This window comes from Epinephelus lanceolatus, chromosome 23 (genome assembly GCF_041903045.1).
Source record: "Epinephelus lanceolatus isolate andai-2023 chromosome 23, ASM4190304v1, whole genome shotgun sequence".
Lineage (NCBI taxonomy): Eukaryota > Metazoa > Chordata > Actinopteri > Perciformes > Serranidae > Epinephelus > Epinephelus lanceolatus.
In genome coordinates, this window is record NC_135756.1 from 16,681,008 (window position 1) to 16,700,721 (window position 19,714).

At 42.9% G+C, this 19,714-nt stretch overlaps 1 protein-coding gene across 6 annotated transcripts in view; it reads right to left on the reverse strand.

The window, feature by feature from the left end:
• Positions 1-7,429: 7,429 nt before the first annotated feature.
• Positions 7,430-19,714, reverse strand: part of cacna1c (calcium channel, voltage-dependent, L type, alpha 1C subunit) — a 300,165-nt gene continuing 287,880 nt past the window's right edge. For 5 of the 6 annotated variants that reach the window (XM_078165240.1, XM_078165243.1, XM_078165242.1 and 2 more), the window contains 13 exons: positions 19,401-19,503; positions 17,634-17,735; positions 17,331-17,458; positions 16,927-17,067; positions 15,200-15,564; positions 14,902-14,928; positions 11,834-11,962; positions 11,597-11,721; positions 11,394-11,491; positions 11,127-11,223; positions 9,695-9,803; positions 9,401-9,569; positions 7,430-8,894 (listed from right to left, as the gene is read on the reverse strand). In XM_078165240.1, coding sequence (XP_078021366.1) covers positions 8,409-8,894; positions 9,401-9,569; positions 9,695-9,803; positions 11,127-11,223; positions 11,394-11,491; positions 11,597-11,721; positions 11,834-11,962; positions 14,902-14,928; positions 15,200-15,564; positions 16,927-17,067; positions 17,331-17,458; positions 17,634-17,735; positions 19,401-19,503 — 2,079 coding nt within the window. In that variant the 3' untranslated portion in view covers positions 7,430-8,408. The remainder of the gene's footprint in view (positions 8,895-9,400; positions 9,570-9,694; positions 9,804-11,126; positions 11,224-11,393; positions 11,492-11,596; positions 11,722-11,833; positions 11,963-14,901; positions 14,929-15,199; positions 15,565-16,926; positions 17,068-17,330; positions 17,459-17,633; positions 17,736-19,400; positions 19,504-19,714) is intronic. The other variant, XM_078165244.1, reaches the window with a different exon arrangement.

Sequence of the window (19,714 nt, forward strand, 5' to 3'; positions counted from 1 at the left end):
TTAATCATTGTAAAAATTTTAATTTTGTCGGGTCCAAAAGGAGTGTTTTGTTTACCTCCGTGTAAGGTATCTAACGCTTAGTTACTGCCTCTTACACTACTTGTGAGCCAATAGTATAATGACGTTGGTATCATGTGGTATCTAGATGTCATCAGCGATTAAGAATCCTCATGGTTCAACATCTGCCTGGTTAACAATCAACACCTAACCATTAAAAAGTTCTACTAAACTCACACCGGCACCAAAATGGCTTGACTCTGTGGTTAAAACTGTTAATAACCCTTTGGTAACATTAGCTGTGTAAGGCATTGGCAGAGGGACAGCGGGGGTCTCAGGATAAACAGAGAGAGGTAAAGAGCAGGGCAGGTCATTAGAACATCAGTACTAGAAATCAGGGTTGAAAAAGAAAAGGAATGTAGCCTATAAAGTATTTTCCTCTCGCTACCATATATGATGAGACAGAAAACAAATAAGGGTGCAACTTTGTTGTCATGGCACAGTTGTACCTAAAGCTAGCTAATGCTAACCATTACCTAGATTGCCATAGATGAACCTTGATACACCACCTCACAAAGTAACCTAAGTCTATAGCTGATGTGTGGCTACATATCGCAAAATGAATCACTTATTCTACCATTAAATATTCAGCATTTGACAGACTGTCTACTTGACCATGAAGTATGCAACAAACTGGCAACCACTTGTGCTTTGAGGAACAGTGTAGTGTGTAGTGACGAGAATATAATGGAAATAGGCAGGGGGGGGTGTGACATCTAGTGGCTAATGTTCTCAATAGCACTTTTAATTTTGTCCTTTTGAACACGCTGAATACAACCTGCTCAGAATAAGGGCTGTGTACTGGCATCAAGGCAGCGGGATCTGCATTTGTATTTATCACAGTCCCTGTAACATGCTAGTGATGTAAGAGTCAAACGGCTGAGGACAGATTACAACACTGTCATCTAGCAGTCAGGTAAGCGATACAGTATTAGAAAACATACCATCACGATACTCGATTGTATATTCTAACACCCCTACCTAGAGTGAGTGTGTGGTACAGAATTGGAACACAGCTTCAGTTTAACCTGTGGATTTTAAGTTGATGTTTTCATGTTTATTGTTCACTTTGTGCTTGAATATAGTAAGAAACCAACCAAGTGTGTGTGTGTGCTATGCAGCTGTGGCCTGTCTGTTTGTCTGTCCTGAGCCTTACTTTCAATCCACCAATATCTGTTGTCTAAAAAAATCCTAATTATGAGTAATTTGGTCCATTTCATACACATTTTTCTCACTGGTCCACCTTCCACATGTCAGAGGAGGAAAAGATAGAAGTTGAAATGGCAACACGTAGGCAAAGACTGGGGAGAAAGAATACTGTCGTCCGCCTTTTCTCTCAACCTTCGACAATCACATAAACATGAGCTTCTCAGGGTTAATATTCAGAAAAGAACGAAGAGCCCATAAGACACAAGATATGCAAAATCACCTTCCAAACTCTCCTCGGCAAAATACTGACTTCAATCATATGTACAGTGAATAGAAATAGCTACTCTGTCATAATGTGATATGATACTTAACCTGATCAAAACAAAACGACTGCAAAACCTGGCACGTTCAATGTCAACATGTGAACCTCATGCAATAATGATGGTACACCCATGTAGCTCGATCCATTTAACCAGAAATAAACACGAGAAAGGGAAGCAGTCAAACACATATTGAGTCAAGGAGGTGAAGTTAGTCGTTTTTGGTGCTGAGTCATCAAAATAAACAATCAGCTTTTCACTCTGGGGCTACACTGGCTGGATGTTAAAGCGCGAGCAAAAACACCAACTTCATGTCGATGTCTCAGTACACATTTCAAACTGCAGATGCAGATCCAACACCATGGCACGAGAGAGATAAATAAATATGTCTTTACTATACTGCACTGCAATGTACCTGATTTCAAGTATGTTAGGTTTCTCTGGCATGGAAACCACTGAGTTTAGTTAAAAATGTAACAAACAGAAAAAAAAATACATCGTCATGATTTTTTTTTTTTTTTTTTTTTCACTTTCACAAGTATATTTACTTCGGGAACCTTGTATACAGTCATAGTTATTGCATTGTTTTTGCATATCTTGTGGGATGCAGGATTACACCCACTCATACCATATACTGCAACACAACAACTCATAGTTCATGCTAACCTGTATGTAACATAAAAACTGCAATGCTGCTCCTCTCCACACGGGGGCACCACAGACCTCTGGATCGCTCTCACCAGCATTAGGAACCAAAGAGCTTTTACACAGACACAACAAAGCCTGCTTGGGCACTTCTGATATGCAGGGTTACTCCAAATGGGTATGTGTGTCTATGAGTGGACATTATTAGGAGCACAAAGGAAATGATTTGAACTGAATGTAGTTTCTGGTGGTCTATGTTCTTTTATCCTCAAAGTTGGAGGTGATACTTAACATTTACGAATGTGACGTTTGAGCATTCACCTTAAAGGGGCAGTTCACCCCAAATCAAAAACACATTTTTACTCTAACCTGCGGCGCTGTTTTTCAATCTAGAGTTGCAGAGTGTTGGCGATATTGACCATAGAGATGTCTGCCTTCTCTCAAATAAAACTAGGACTAGGAACTATTTTCGTTCTACCAAACTACACCCACCAACTGTATCACTGCACAGAAGGAAGCGTACATCTACTCACAGACGAGATGGCGTCCTCCTCAGCTGAGCTGTAACACTAGCTAGCTCAGTGGTGCTATGTGAGCTAGCAGTGATACTGGCGTAGTTCAGTAGAGCGAAAATAGCTCCTACATGAAACTGCTCACGACAAGGTCTGTGGATTATCTTGAGTAACGGGGTCATGATATTTGGAAAGAGACATTTGTTCAGCTTTCCATTTTTTTCTTTGGTGCCTTGAGCACCACAAGCCGATTTCCATCTACTTCTATTATACTTGAGAGAAGGCATCTCTACAGCCAACATCTCCAACACTCGGCAACTCACACCAAAACAATCTGGACTGATAAATAGCTCTACAGGCAAAGAGCACAAATAAGTGTATATGCAGGTTTTGGGGTGAACTGTACATTTAAGGCTATGATAATTGATTGTGGAAATCTTCCCATCCTATTTTTAACTTGGCCAGTCTGAGAACGCTTCTGTGTTGGATAGTTTATTAATTCATTAAAGTAACTATTGTCATTCATTAAATGGTGTCTTATCAAAACTGCCTTGACAGAGTGACATTCACAGCTGCTGCGATAATGGCTGATAAATTCTTGCTGGCTTCTCTGTAGCAGCTTGAATACAAACACCACTACTTCATAATTCAGATGCCACCTGGTTTCATTTATTATTGAGGATTCAGACCTAATAGACATTATATTTATTAAGTAAATTGGCATAAATTTTGAATTCAGGGTTAAATCACTTTACCAGGGCTGATTCAACAAGGAGAGGAAACAAAAACAGAAGCACAAAGTGAGACTGTGCTGACTTTAAGGTTAAAACACCGAGCCCAGATGCTTCCCTACACACACATTAACATGCTTGACCATACTGAAATCTGCTTTCCTCACTTTTAGTCTGACCTTAAAAAGACAGCTTATACTGAAACTGATGTGAGCCACTAGCCGCAAAGTAGTCTGTTAGCTTATGGTACCAAGTCAATACTTTTTTAATGAGGTGCTTTTAGAATAACTGAAAGAAAGAAAGAAAGAAAGAGAAAGAAAGAAAGAAAGAAAGAAAGAAAGAAAGAAAGAAAACAGAAATGCTGAAGATGTTTATGAGGCGTAAAAAAGAAAAAGAATAAAACAACAAACTAAATGTCAGGAAGGGTATTCCTTTGACAACACAGACTTCTTCGGGGTTTGCAGTATGATCATAACCACAAAACAACAGCAGCACTGCCACTAAAAACACGTTCAACATTCACATTTAGTTTGCATAATAATGTCAGAAGTCTGTTACTGGCACAGGATGCAGTGTATGGCAGTGTGTTCATGCATACCCTTCCCTGCCACAAACCTGCTCTGCTTAACATGTAGCAATGAGAGCTCAGCAGTTAGTCCTTAATGGTAAATTAAAGTGGAAACTAATGGCTATAAGTTGACATGCGATAGTGTCTCTGGGTGGGAATTTAATGTGATTAATGTGAATTTTCAGAGGAAAAAAAAATCCATTGCAACATATTTGGATTTTCTGTAGATATAATGAGAGTTTAAGTTTGAAAGTGTTTAGTGCTCAAACTCAAACATATAATTAACTTTGTTAGAAAATTTCTTTTTGCGGTTTTGACTAGATCCACTGTCACGTGATGTGTATCTGCAGTCTCTCTCCCAACTTGTCAAATACCGACATTTGGTCAGTGGCCCTCGACGTCTGATATCGACGCACTGGGGGACCCTTTAACGAGGGTTTGAAACACTCTGAACACCTGCCTTGGATGGGTCAAACATACTCCAAACTTACACCCAGGAGGCTGCTATTCGTGTCCTGTGTGAAACCAACAGTCGAGCTATTTTAATAACGTTGTGTGCTAGTATGTTAAGCACACAAGCACACATGTGATATTAGGTCCCTTAGAAGAGATCTAGGCTTTGGAGCCAGTTTTCATAGTGGCCAAACAACGTAATTGTGTTTGCTTTGATGCTACGTGGCACAAAAACACTTTTTCCCATAGACTTACATGGCGAAAAAGACATTTTTTCAAGTGTCATAATCCTACGAAATGACTCGTTTCAGTATCAGAATTTGATCAATTCAGTCTGATAACATTTGGGAACTCTAGGGGAGCCTCAGGATTTAATCATTTTATTCCCATTCAAGTTAGCAGAGCTTTAAATGGAGGTAGCCGGCTCTACGGGCCCAAAGATGCGCATGCAGTGCCGATCATGCGAGTAATTTTATGCGCTGCAGTTTCAAGCCAAACCATTATGTTTTTTTCTAAATCTAACCATGTGCTTTTGTTGTTTTATTACCTACGTTCTAAATTTATTTTGACAAAAGACTGTATGCATTTAATGAGGAGAAAGTGTGTATTTCCTGTGAAAACATTTGTTTATTTTGCAAAGACACAATGCAGGTTCGAGCACAGATCAATAAACGGTCCCTGAATGTCAAAAAAACTGACGATGGAGTGGTACCTTATAGTTTGACGTGTAGGTCCACTGACAAGGTGTCGGTATTTGATGAGTTGGTAGTGAGAGTATGTTGTGACACACCTGCCTAGTGTCCAGCTGTCTTTGCATCCAGACTGTGGTGGCAAATTTCAGGGGCTATCATAACCTGTTACATAACATTTTAGAGAGTTGAATCATGTCAGTCTTCATTACGATAAAGTTTTTGTAATAAATGTGACAACTGGTACCAAGGATGTGATACTGACATGGGGAATGTTCTTCTAGAGAAGATACAATACCGAGGTGAGACCTGTGCCCTGTGTGGTGTACCGAGGCCTGAGGTCCTGTGGTCATACCTTTATCTCAAGTGAATCCAAACTCTAATAGAGAAACAAACTATCATAGAGAAAGTTCAGTAAAAAGTACTCAGCATGCTACCTAAAAGCCATTAGAAGAAAATGAAAAGACAGAAATCACACCAGGGGATCCTCGAGCTGACAGGTCTCTGATCTGCATCCAATTGTTTAACCAAACAATTATCACATCTTATCACTTAACAGTAAATCGCCTGTCTGTAGTATAATTAGATTTAACAGTAAATCATATTACAGACAAGGAGCTGTTTTATTTCTAACAATGACATTAAATCATAATGTTTCGTGATATGAGCAGACCTCAGACAAAGAGATGTGATTCAGAAGTCTTGCAGCATCTGTACACCAGCCCTAATAGTTCATTTGGAGTTTAAACTATGATTAAATGAGGAAATCATGTGATTATGGTGCGTTACAGCCAAGCGATCAGGGTGTCACCCCTCCCCCACCCCCAGTTCATTCATGAGGCGTCACTGTGGCAGTGTGAATTTGGTGCTTCTACCATTCAGAATGACCATCCACCGTAAAGAAGAAAAGCAGCAATTTGCCAAAAGGCTTGTTCCCTTCTGGCCAAGCTGCAACGCCGAAACTCATCACCACTGTAAACTGAACCGTCACTCTGACCTCGCTGGAGACCTTACACCTAATTACCTCTAAACAGAAATAAAGGAAAGTTATGCAATGACTAAATTTCAAAGATAGAGTGGCTTCTGACTCTGCAGCTTGGCTAAAAAGTAAAAACCGTGCTAAAGAAATCACAAAGCTTTGGAAGCATGCCTGTCCATGGTAACCCTGTGTTAAGGAGGCCCATTATCACACACACACTCGCATCCTCACACACACCCTCGCACACATTCTTGCACACACACAATACCATACTTGTAATGCTACCTTAATTTACTGTCTAGGCTTAAAATCAGCTTTTTAGAATACATAACTAACCACTCGGACACAGGCACGCATACAAACGCACATCCTCGCACACATTTTTTTCTCTTCTGGGAAAAATAAATAAATAAATAGATACAATCTGTAAAAGGTGCATACTGATAGAGAGAAAGACCCCCCTTTTAGATACACACGCTATCTCACACATTCGTACGTACACACATCCTGTACTAAAACGCAGACACACACCCGCACGCACAAATATAGTTTATACACTCGCACGCAAACACTACGCCCTGCTTCGATACTTAAAACCTCTTAAAATTCTCCTAAAATAAACCGAGCAAAAATACATTTATAAGACCAGCACCCCGATTGTGCAAACAAATCAAGGATAAATTAAACCAATAACATCATGAATATAAAACAAAATAGTCATGGCTAGCCAGTTTTGCACAATATTGAACTGTTAAATACATAGTGGGTGTGGTCTGTAGAGAGAGTGTGTGTGGCAGCAAATCCAACAGGATTCCACGCTGAGAGGAAGAGGAGGGTCTCGGAGGAGGAAGTGAGGTTGATTGACGGATAGATCCTCTGTAGATCCATGCCCAGAGTCTGTTTTCTTTTCAATCGGGTCACTCCCGTCTGCTCCTCCACCCTCCGCCTCTGTTGACCTGTTCGACACACTCGCCTCCCGAGGGCTGAAAAAGCAAAAACCCAGCGATGGAGGGAGAGGGGCGGTGGAATAACCAAAGAGGAGGGAGGAAGGAGAGAGGGAGGAGTGAGGAACGGCGAGGTATGAGGCAGAAAAGGGGGCTCGCTGTCTCTGCTTAGCCACCAAATGCTCCTCCCATTTCCTGTTTGGGGCAGGAAGTGGGTGTGGCCAAACGAGGAAAAGCGGCGGAGGAGGCAAAGCCAGATCAAGGTGACGAACGAGGTGAGTTTGTCTCTCGCTGGCGTCTTATCGACCAGCGGATAAAAGAGCTGGCTAGCTTCCTGTTGGCCAGAGAGTGTCTCTCTCTGCCCGTGGCCCCCTACAGAAGCCCTGTTGTGGCTGTTTGTCCATCCCTCAAATCCCCCCCCCCCCCCCTTTGGCTGGGGGTGGTGTGTCACCTTAATGCCACCCCCAGGCTGGCAGGGCTGTGCTCCAAGGTTCCTTTAGCTTTGGAAGAGGAAGAGAAATGAGATTTCAAACAGGGTTTTCCTCGCCCCCGTTTACTCAATACAGCGCTTCATCATCAGTGAACCGAGAAGGAGGAGTTGACCTTTGACCACAAGTGGGTGCGGTCAGATTTGAATCCTTAACTGACCCCTCCCCTCCACAAGCTGGTCTGCTGTCCCCTACCTGGCTTTATGGCGGCCAGACAAACAACAATAACAACACCAAAGTAGGCATAGGAAATGAAAACGATAAACACACTATGTAGACTGCGGGACGTCCATAAAAGGACTTCCTGCCTCTGTTGTTTCCTCTCTACCTTTCCTTCATCCCTACTTTCCCCTCACTTTTTTTGCTTGTCTCTGCTCTTCACGCTTTGAGGACATGATAAAACTGTGAGGCACTTTAGAGACACACTCAGACACGTGTGGAGAACACACGCACTCATGTACACGTACAAATAGAGAAAATCATAGATCACACACACGCACGCACGCACACTCACACACACACACACACACACACACACACGCACACATACATACACTCAGATATTATAGAGTATAGTGTGGTATTCTTGACTACAAACATTCACGCACGTACAAACTCATATAAACCAACAAAGTCATGACCAGGTGTTTAAAGTTGCGTCACTGGCCGCCATTGTCCAGAGCAGTTATGTCTGGCAGAGAGGCAGACAGTGTGTGTGTGTGTGTGTGTGTGTGTGTGTGTGTGTGTATGCGTGCGTGGGAGGGGTGGGGACAGACAGAGCCAGCTGTGGCGCCGTTACCCAGCACTGACAAGCGTCAGTCTCTGATGATGTCAGAGGGGCCAGTTGGCCGATCGAACCCGTCAATCCAACTCCTACAAACTTGTCACACACTCCATATCCTCGTCCTCCAACGGCCCGCTGTTCCTCTGCCGTGCTCCTCCAATCACAACTGAGCTTCTGTGGTGTACCTCCTCCCTCTCTCCCGCCTCTTCCTCCTCCTCCTCCTCTTGTCCCCTCCCCCCTGCTAGCAGCTCCTGCCGCTCCTCCACCGAGGACGGCCCGTGGATGGAGCCTCTGCTTCCCCCGGCCTCTTCCCCGCCCTCGCTGACCACACGGTCCCTGTGCGTTGCTGCTGCTGCTGCTGTGTGAAAGGGGAGGAGGTTGCCATTGGGGCTGTGCTGGGAGGTGGAGGAGGTGCTGGATGTGGCATTTGTGGCGGTGTTGCCGTTGAGAATGTTGTTGGCAGCGTGCTCCATCTCCTCGATGGTCATGTCGCATGCGTCTGCCAACTCGGCTTTGGTCACCTCGATGAACGACGGGTCCTGGGCGAAATGACCCAACCCCTCTGATATTAGCACCTGGGGAGGGAAATGGTAAAAAAGGGAATGGATGAAGAGGAAGGGAGGAAGACAGAGAGCAAATGGGGGTGGAATGGAGGGAGTGGGAGAGAAACGTAAACTTCAAAGTACAAGAACGAAGATGGAACAGTTATGGCTGCAACTAAATTTAAATAAAGCTACATGTGACCCCTCATCACAGGTGAGTTGTGTTGTGCAACGTCCTCCGTAGGTAATACATCATTGGTTTTGATCAAAACTGGTAGAAATGCTGCCTGGTTTTCTAGACAGCACCAAGAGTCAATGAGTCCTGAACAGTAGCAGTTTAAGAACCAGAGATAATACGGTGGAAAATAGGTGAAAGAAAGGCAACAAATCCTCACAAGTGATAATTGTTTCAGCTCCAATTGAACCTTCACACACACACACACACACACACACACGCACGCACGCACATGCACGCACGTGCACACACACACACACACACACACACACACACACACACACACACACACACACACACTTACCGCCTCCACCAGACTGCCTGCACTGCCGTGGCACAGTGAGCTGGAGTCTTTTCCCAGTAGCGAGGGCACTGTGAGTGACACCGGCCGTGGTGGTCTTTGATTGGACACTGAAACGCTGGGGGTGGGGCTAGGACTGGGCCCTCGGCTGTTCCCATTACTGTCGCTGTACCTAGGAGCAATACATTTTCTTTACCATCATTATTGTTCCTACAGTATCATATGTGTCATCATAACTGTTTCGTGGACAACTGTACTGTGATTTACAACAGTTCTTTTCATGGTACTTAGTCTTACCAAGGCCCACAGTTGACAGAGGGCAAGCTGGTATTGAGCTTTTCATGGGAGTTGGAGCCCTCTAGCCTCAGAGAGGGCACTCGCTGGTAGGAGGCATCACTGCCAAGGGCTAACACAAAGACAGGAAAAGCAAGCATTAGGACAACAAACTAGAGTTTAGATTCTCTTCCTGAACCTGATTGGGCCCAACCTGCTGGATCAGGCCAGGCTGTAATTTCTGAACATCTCCTGGGCTTGAATTGGGTCCTGTTCTTGCCAATTTCCAGGTGTTTTTTTTTTTTTAATGAAAGAGGCAGTTCTCCTACGTAAATGGCAGGAGATGCATTGGAAATTGATGGAGCAATATAGTAGAGAACCAGGGGAGTGAGATAAAGCTAGCACAAGAGAAGAAAGGAAACCAGGAGAGGGAGAGAGAGAAAGTGGGGCTGCAAGGCGACTCTGTTGGCAGTGTTTGTCTCTGCTTCCCCAGCAGTGGGAGAGATGTGCGTAACATGCAGGGGAGAGTGGCGATCATCATCTGAGTGCGGCCATGGACTGCTATGCACGCTCAAAGAACGAGACGCACTAAAGGGTGAGGCCTGCTCTGCTGAACCTGTCTTGCAAGAGATGGCAGCAGAGCAGAAGACAGATTTGTGAGGAAACAGGAGGAGGAGGAAAAGGAGAATGGTGGGAGGAAACATCTCAACCCTTTGCTTGTAATAAATGTTTTAATAATGTTTTTTTTTTTACTGTGGAGATTTGGACAGAAACAATGTGGGTTCAAGCAGCAACCTCCAGGGCTGAAAATGGAAGTGCCAAAAAATTGCAGTTCTTTGAAAAGCCACTTGAAGCTGGCTCCAGAAGCCAGTCAACCCCCATCGACTCCCATGTTAAATGCCCAACTTTACAATAAAAATAAAAATGTTTACAGCCGGTACAAAAAACAGTTTTGGTCTTTATAGCTAATTTCCCTGTCCCCCTGTATGGGCGCGTGAATTTTTATATAACTCACCGTTTACATTTTATTAAGGCTTAAAGTAACGCGCAATTAAAGGTAGGCTGTTTTGAGTGACAGGCTTTCACCCCTCACTCCTTCACAACACCAGCCTCTCACCCACATATGGCCACTTCAGGCTCCAAAAAAATCACGATGGTGATGAACCTGAAACTTCAAAACAGGAGTCCACAAACAGGTGGGTGACGTCACGCTGGGTACGTCCATTATTTTTAAACTATAGCCGGGCCTGATACTTTAGGCCCAATCAAAGCTCTACAACAAACCTATTTCAATAAGTACAATCACAAAGCCTACACAAAGAACAACTAGCGCTTCAAAATTCACTGTTCTGGATTTGTTTTTTCTCATTAAATAAAGGTATAGTAAAGCAATATTTTTGCCAGTGCTTGACAAACAGCTTTTTGGCCTCTGATGTGTGCACAGGATGCAGTATACCTGTGGGACTGGCCGGAGGCGTGGAGCACAGCCGGCTGAAGAGGGTAGGTGAGTGACTCCTTCTTAGCAGAGGACTCAACCCTGCAACTGCCAGAGCCTGGAGGAGGAAGACAGAGCAGAGTGACAGTGTTAGAGGGGAGCAGGAAGAGGGGGGATTATGTCTGCAGAACACAGCACGGCTGGGAGTTCACATTATGTATTTACAACTAGTTTATGTGCAACCAAGTGTGAGAGCAGGCTTGTGTTTATTTTGTGGGCATCGACTACCTGATGATGTACAAGGTGTAGCGGTACAGCCGTCTTCTGGGAGACATCTGGCCTTGACTGTCTCCTTAGACACTCCAGATGGAAGGACGATCTCCTCCCTGACACACAGAACGAATATGCAAACACAACAAACATGTAAACATGAGTAAAATGTAAAAAGAAATATTAAGACGCTGTACCAATAGAGATGTTTATCTCCCCACCCAGAGTTGTGGGGCAGAGGAAGACTCTTCTCGGAGACTGCCACCCTCCTCCTCTTCTCTCTTCTACATCCTCTCCTTCCTCCATGGGAGCCAACTGCTTACATGTTTCATCATGATACACCAGCCTGATGAGCACACACAGCCACACAAAGAAGAGTTATTGAAGGACACACCCCAAAACAATTAAATTATGAGAGATAAAAACTAAATTAATGAGGGTATTTGTTTCAGCAGTACATCTCAGAGGAGAGCGAGTGGTCGTCCTCATGGTACTCCCTGTCGTCGCCATAGCTCTCATCGTACGTCTCCTCCGTTGACCCCTCGCCTCTTCGGATGATTGGCAAGCGGCTGTCACTTGAGTCCGAGCTACCGACAAACAACAAAGCACACGACCCAAACAAACAAATAAACAAACAAACAAACAAAATGAACAACACACAGACCACAGATGACAAAAAAAAACAAGTAGACAAAATAGGCAGACAAATGTACACATAGACACACGGACAAAAAAGAAGCAGCTCATTAGCAAAAAACTCAGGAGAGATTTGGAGGAGAGACTGAGAAACCCACTGAGGCACGTAGGAAAAGGGAAGAGGAGGGAGGAGAAGAAGAAAAGGTTGGAGGAAAAGAAGGAGGAAGAGCAGGTGGGAACTATTTTGTTAAAGCTAACAGTAAAAAGCATCAAAAGGCAACAACTGGAATATGAGAAACGGATAGCGCGACTGAGGTGCAGACATCTTTAAAAAACAAAGATTGGGACGGACAAGATAATGGCTCGTAACAGCTAATACTTGGAGACCAGTATTTTAATGTAGGCCAACTGGGAAATTAAACAGGTACTTTTTATGCTGCTCTCATCATTTAAAATGAAGGCCAATAAAGTCCTGCAATCAGATGCTGTCTCTTCTACTCGCCTCTTAAGAAGTGGACGCAATACCTACAGTACATTAACCTGCATAAAACCGTCATCAGCAGAAAACTTTTAACTGAAAATCTTGGTTGTGTGTGATTCCTCTCTGAGAGACAAGCTTACACTGTGCATATAATCTGTATTAAGTTGTATTCTTTGTATTCCAAAGATGTCTTGTCACCCTATCTGTCCACATCTGTTTCATACTCCAGACTTAAGCTTTAAGGAGACATCCTGACATTTGAAGCTTAATCTTTTCTTCTTCACCAGAGAGTTTGCTTAAGCGGTGCAACAAGTCTGCTCCCCAAAACCATCTGTTAATGGTTGTGTTAAATTAAAACCAAGAGTCACAACAAACGGCTGAGCCTGCAGTCAGAAGGACCCATTATTTTTAATGATGAACACTAAGAATCACAAATAAATATTTGTTGTTTCAAGCACCAGCACACATCTCCTCGAAACTGCCTGGTGAAGATAAAGTAAGTCAAATTTCTAAATGTTAAGATGTCCCTTTAATCCACAGCTATTTAAGCTGCTCCACAGCAAACTCTGGGTTAGAACAGCATTTGATTAAAACCTGACTGAGACTGTTCTCAATGAGTTTGATCAAGCTCACTCCGCTTGGCAGCTGGGTGGATGTTATCCTGTCCTTAAGTCAAGCAAATCCAAAGAGATACAGAGTGAATCGGAAGGCTTACACTTTGCTTTGTAACAGAGCACGTAATTCTAAATCACTTACTGTCTCTACATAGGAAAAGTGAACAAGTTAACTCCCCTCTCTAATTAACTATGAGTGAGCTGTTTTTTTACTGAGGATCTTTATCTTCAGAGGACCCCATTCACTACTAGCAGGCTGACCTAGTCTAAAGCCCTGCTAGCCAACACCTGGTAGCTGCAACGTTTCTAAAGACTGTCCAACATGTTAAAGGGTAACCTGGAGCCTATTCTCCCATGTATGTGTGTCTAAGTAACTAATGGATACAACAATTTAATTGGTCCAGTATTGAGCAGAGGGCTTCAGCCAGCAGCCACAAAACAGGCAGCAATCTAACCACACAGGACAATGTGTATCCTCGAAGTACGTCCACTAAGGTGCTTGTTTTTGCCACTGACGGGCTCAGATTATTATAAGTGTCTGGGGAGGATTCCTACAGAGACAGAGGTTTTTATTAAAGAGTACGATCCTTTTTTGTCTAACCAGAAACAGCTCCCTAAATTGCTTTCTCAAAACCCACCAGACCCTTTTAAATAAACAATAATTTTAGCATGTAGTATATTTTCACATCTAACTGGGTGAATAAAGAGTTTACAAGAGTTGGAAATTGTTTTAACAGTAGACTGACAAACCAGATGTTTTTTAAATTTTATTTTATTTCTGTTGACTTTGAAGGAAGAGTGTTTTATGATGATAAAATTAGTTATTTTAAATGGAATCTGGGGCTTGGGCGATAGTGATTTCAGGGCTGTTTCTGGTTAAACAAAAAGGATCTTACTCTTTCAACCTATAATAACAACAATCTGAGCCTGTCAGTGGCGAACACATTTAAAGCTGATGTAAACTGACAGTGCACAAATGCATAAAGACACAATGCACATTAAAATCTTTTTCACATCTGACACCTGCAGCACTCTCAGTACATACTGGACCACCTTCAAAAATTGTTGTTCTTGTTCCCATACACTCACTTAGACACAAAAACATTGGGAAACAGTGTCCAGGTTGAAAAATATTGAAGTTACCCTTTAACAATTTTCATGGGCTGCCCAATACTAAGGCTGAAACTACAAAGTTTGTCCCAAGAATGGTGCTATTAAAATTAAATGAATGTTAGATTATGTCATTTCTTGTGTAACACTGAGAAAAGGGTATCATGTGTCTAAAATGTAAAACGGTCATTGTCTGGGAAGCATGTGTGTAAGTATCTGTCTTTGATCTGTCTTTTGAGAGCTTAGACTTTGAAATTTTTTGTGTACTATTTTGGTGCTAAATAAAATGTGATGGTGTCACCAAAATCAAAAGAAATCATCCTCTGGGGACCCTGAATATCATAGCACAAAGAGCAAAGCTACGGACAAAGAGCAGACATTGTGTCTAACCCAGACCTGCCATAACACAGCAGAGAACAGCAGCAATAAGAGGATAGGAAACGTTTGGCCACATTGCACCAAACAGCCTATCCACGGCTTTGATAGCAGATTTTATAGGAGCAGCAGAGAGCCTGGCAACTAAAGCATTATATGCATAGCAACAGGTCTTACTATAGCACTCTGCCATTTTTATGTAGCATTATGAAACCTTATTGCACCCAGTTAGGGGACAAACACCACACACACACACACACACGCACACACACACACGCACACTTTCTCTCTCTGTCCCCTGGCAACATACCGCATGAGGGTGTCATAAAAACACGTCCTGCTTGCCACCAGAGACAAAAGACAGGAAAAAAGAGGAGGAAGGAAAAAGAAAGTGAAGGAAATAGAAGAACCATTTATGTCCGAACTGTTGTTTGTTAAATTTACTGGCAAGCTAAACATCTGTGATGATGGTCAGGAAATAAAAGAGACAGACTAAAAAATTTTTTGCCTCAGTTCAAAAACACTCCAAATCACCAATTCATTAAATGAAAAATATGTTAAACACTTGATAAGACACAGATGTAACCTGCTGTCTGGCCGACACTCACCTCTTTGGAGGAAAGCACCATGCGGATCTTGGCAGCAGGATGGGGGTGAGCGGCTGTCCTGTGTGCCCGTCCACAGTGCTTATGGACGGGCTTGGGAATCGACTGATGCCCTGGGTCGCCACCCCGACCATGCCCGTGTTGTTGGCATTGTTGATGTTAGCATTGGAGCCTGATGAGGAGTACGAGGAAGGGGTGAAAGTGGTCGAGTCCATGAGCTTCTCGTGGGACGGGCTCTCTCCTTCGCAAGGGGAGCCCTTCTGGCTGATGTGCAGGGGACGCTGGGTGGTGAAGGACTGCGGGAAGGAACTGCGGCCATCGCTCTGGTTGTAGTAGTTGACATGGTTGCTGAACAACCCACCTGTACGCTGTGGGGTGAGAGGAGACAAAATTTAAATGTTTAAGTCAAAATATGTTTCTTCTTCACTACACTCAAACACTCAGAGGTACTAAAGTCACACTCACTTCTAGCAGCAACAAAACTTTACTCAGCCAAGATGGAAGTGCAAAGCAAAGGCCTTGTGTCACAAACCGAGGACAGGTTGTATTTATGACGCATTCTCAAATTCTATTATTAACAGTTTAAACATTTAATATGGGAGCAGAATGATCATGAAGCCGAATAAATCAGGCATCAAATCTGGGGCTAAAATCTCTTGGGCGTATGTTTTATTTCAACACTGACGGGGACACATATTAAGCGGGGTGTCTGGGGATCCTCCACCGGGAAATTTTGAGCGTCAAACACATTCTCTGCATTTTGGTGAATTTTTTATGCACCAATTTATGGTGCAGGTAACAGTTTAAATTATAAATATATTTTAGAATATAATGCAGTAAGGCTCTCAGGCATTCTGTATTGCTTTAACATATTTATTCCCCTGTAGATCAACTCTCCTAATTTAATGTTATCCCTGCTTTGTCAGCACAAATGAAGGTATGATTTAGTCTTCTCTCCTCTTTTGTTTCTTTTGTAACCTCTTAAGATGTGCATGTGGCACCTATTCACATTAATGATAAATTAATTAATTTCAATTACTGTACAACCCCCTGGTCTTTCATAGCTAATACGTGTTTCAATAAGATTTCTGCTCATATTCAAAACTTTCTGTGCATTCGAAACACATCCCACATATCTGAGTTGAAATGTAAGTTGTAATATTTTGAGAAAAAAAGTTGTAATATTACAAGAATTAACTATTAAGGACAGTTCAGTTGTCGTAGGATATTGGTTGAGACATGTCCCTAGTGTCTCTACCCAATTCTACGCCCTTGCACTTTGTGTTAAAGTAACAAATACAGCACTAAACAGAACAAAGTGCATGCATGTGGCAATGACTTTGACAATGGAGGCTGATAATAAGCGTAACTCACCCTTGAGACGTGTGTCAGTGTAGCTTTGGTCAGAGGCTTAAAGGTGCAGTGCTCAAAAAAATATCTAATGTAAAAATACCTTGTGTTCGTATTTTGCAATTTGCGGCCACTAGATGTGTTTTTGAAATGTATACGACCAATTATTCAAATTTAGCTCAGCATTTGCAGTGATTGGTTGGTAGCCAAGCTATGTGGTGGACAATGAGGCTTTTTAAATGAACCTCTGAGCACATGCAGGCATGTTTGTGTACGTGCATGGAGCAGTAATATGGCTTCAAGCTGGACGCTGATCATCTCTCGCTCTCTCTCTCTCGCTCTCTCTCTCTGGAGAGTGAGTGAGGGTGTGTGTATCCGACCTTTACCCTGAAGATATCGTCCTCGGATGCAGCTGACACCGGCTCCTTCAGGCCTTTATCCAGCTCCTCCTCCACAGTCAGGTCTCCAGAGATGGCCCTCCGAATCTCTGGACCGATGTCATGCAGTGTCCGCAGGCCCGCCTACACACAGACCAAACACCCTGAAGTGTTGCACTTATGGAATAACACACTGACCGACATGTTTATTTTGAGGTCAGAACCCTGAAGTAAGAAATCTATTCTCACACAAAACACTTACTTTATTTCTTTCTACAGTTAATTCATAATAACAAGCCTACTATATGCTGCACGCTATATCCCCTCTCACATTTCTTTAATCACCTCAGGATACATCAAAGTCACAATCTGAAAAATCTAACATCTGAATCTGTGTGTTTGTGTACCTGCAGAGAGAGGGCAGTTTTGGGAGCCACCTTGGCCACCAGCCCTTGTTCTTTCCTCTTCTTAAACTTGCGGAAATATTCCTGGATGAGGAAGGTAGCGTAGAACTTCCCAACTGTTACCTCATCATCTGCAAGAAATAAAAATATTACAGACACAGCAGGTTAATGCTTAAAATAATGCCTTGCAGTACTTTTCAGAAAAGATGTTCCAAGTGATGCTGCTGAGGTTTTGGTAACAATAATAAAATATATTGTTTAAAGCTAAACTTTTGAGTATGAAACTGTGTTGCAAAGTATATATACCTCCAGCAGGGGGCACCACTTGATCCAAGAGCTTCATGCTGGTTCTCTTCCAGATCTTCTTCACTATTGCCCTCAGTTCCTCATTGGCCTGCTCCAGGTTACCTGCACAAACACAAACAGTATACATACCATAAGGTTTAAAGTAGCATTTTCACAGTTGTCCAGTGTTCAAGCCTCAGCACAAGTGCATCTGTATTTGTGTCTATGGGACAGTATATTGTGCATTTAACACTGGAGTCTGAATCTTGATTTATGGTAGAGTACTTGACACTTTACGAGTGTTGCTCGACAGAAATTAAAAAGCAGCGTGACATTTCAATTTATGCTTCAGAGTTAGGTTTCAGTCATCTCACTGGTATCCAGACGCTGTCCTCCAGCTGGTTTCTCTAGTTGCATAATATCATCCAGATTGGTATCCTTCTCACAGCTGTTTGTTTTGTATTTTTAAAATATAGGAATTTGATCAAATTGGATAGTTAATTGAAGAGAAAGAGATTTTAAATTTTTACTGAGTAGACAAGGAATGCAAGAAAAAGAGGTAGTCAGTGCCTCCCCCGAACCAAACAAGAGTACAACAGGGTAAATATCTTTTGATTCAACAAATGCAGGACATGGGCGAGGAGATGCAATTTTGGTTCCTTTTTTAGCAAACACCTGAACAGACAGAAGTCAAACAGATGTGTCAGAGAGGGTCGCCGTGACTTCCCAATCACATTGTGCGACAAAATATGACGGTGTCCAAAAACCTGACAAAATTCTCCAGGTGCACGACATGAAAGGAAACTGAATTTTGTCTTCCAGAAATACGCCATTTCCTTTGAGCAACACCACCATAAACTGAACTTTATACCTAGTTCAGACTACATGATAACAGCCTGACTATAGCTCGACCCGGCCGTTCAACAGTGTTGGCTCGGATTGCGATTGCCAATGAGTGTTGTGCACGATAATCAATCGTTTTATCCCATGTTGTGTGTCATAGTACAACAACGAATGCTGCATTTGGGATGCCTCATGATGTCCTGACCGTAAAACTAGTGTGTTTGCATTTTTTTTGTCTCACAACACACATCACAGCTATGGCTTTGGCCAGTAGGAACACAGAGTGATCTGCTGCCGTGGACAACTGTAAACATGGTAAAGTCAAAGACGAGCGACATTGTAGGTGCTGCTGTGAGGTGGAAATGTGAGGAAAAACTTGTGGTGTTATGGCAACAACACTCAAGCCTTTTTTAAGGTTTCCACAAAGGACTGGCACTACAGCGTGAAGGAAGAAGAATGCTGGTGTGAAACAGCAGTGGCATTTCAGCAACTCGTTGAGTACTATCATTAGCACCAAGCTTGCAAAGAATGTTAATTTTCTTCCTTTTTGGGGCTTTTCCGAACACAGGACTGCCAGTAACATTCATACTGCTTCAGTTGCCATTCTGTTTCTGATGACATCATGCACATCATAAAAGACGACCAGTGATAATTGGTTGTGGACTAATGTATAGTCTGTCATGTCTGTCGGCCAAGTCACAGCAAGAGTTTACTCCATAATCGCTTAATCTGACATAGTGACTGTCGGAACAGACAAACATATCATGTAATCTGAGACTGACATAAGGAATCCCAGGATTCCTATGTGCCAGGAGAGAGGTGCAGGGATTGGGATGGTGTATACATCTGGGTATGGAAAGTGAAAAAGCAGCACTTGTGCCTCCCTCATTACCCTTGTGCCTATACAACTGTGTTACTGTGTCTGTTCATGTGTGTGTCTGTCACCTTCTGTCTTGATCCTGAGTGCGGTTCTGACCAGGGCAAACAGCGTGGCGTTGAACATCACTGTTCCATCGCTGTTCAGAGGCATGTTCATCGACACCAGACGCTACATGAGAGAGAGAACATTTTCTTTGATCACACAACATTTTAAAATGAAACAGGTACATTTTACGTGCAAACTGTCGGCTGCCAGCATCAATTGGCAGCTGACAGTTTGTTGAAAATGAGCAGTGGTTTGACACTGTGGTCACTATTAATTTTCCTCGAGAGAGACATCAATGTCTAAATATCTAAAATATTTTCCCTGTGCGATCTGT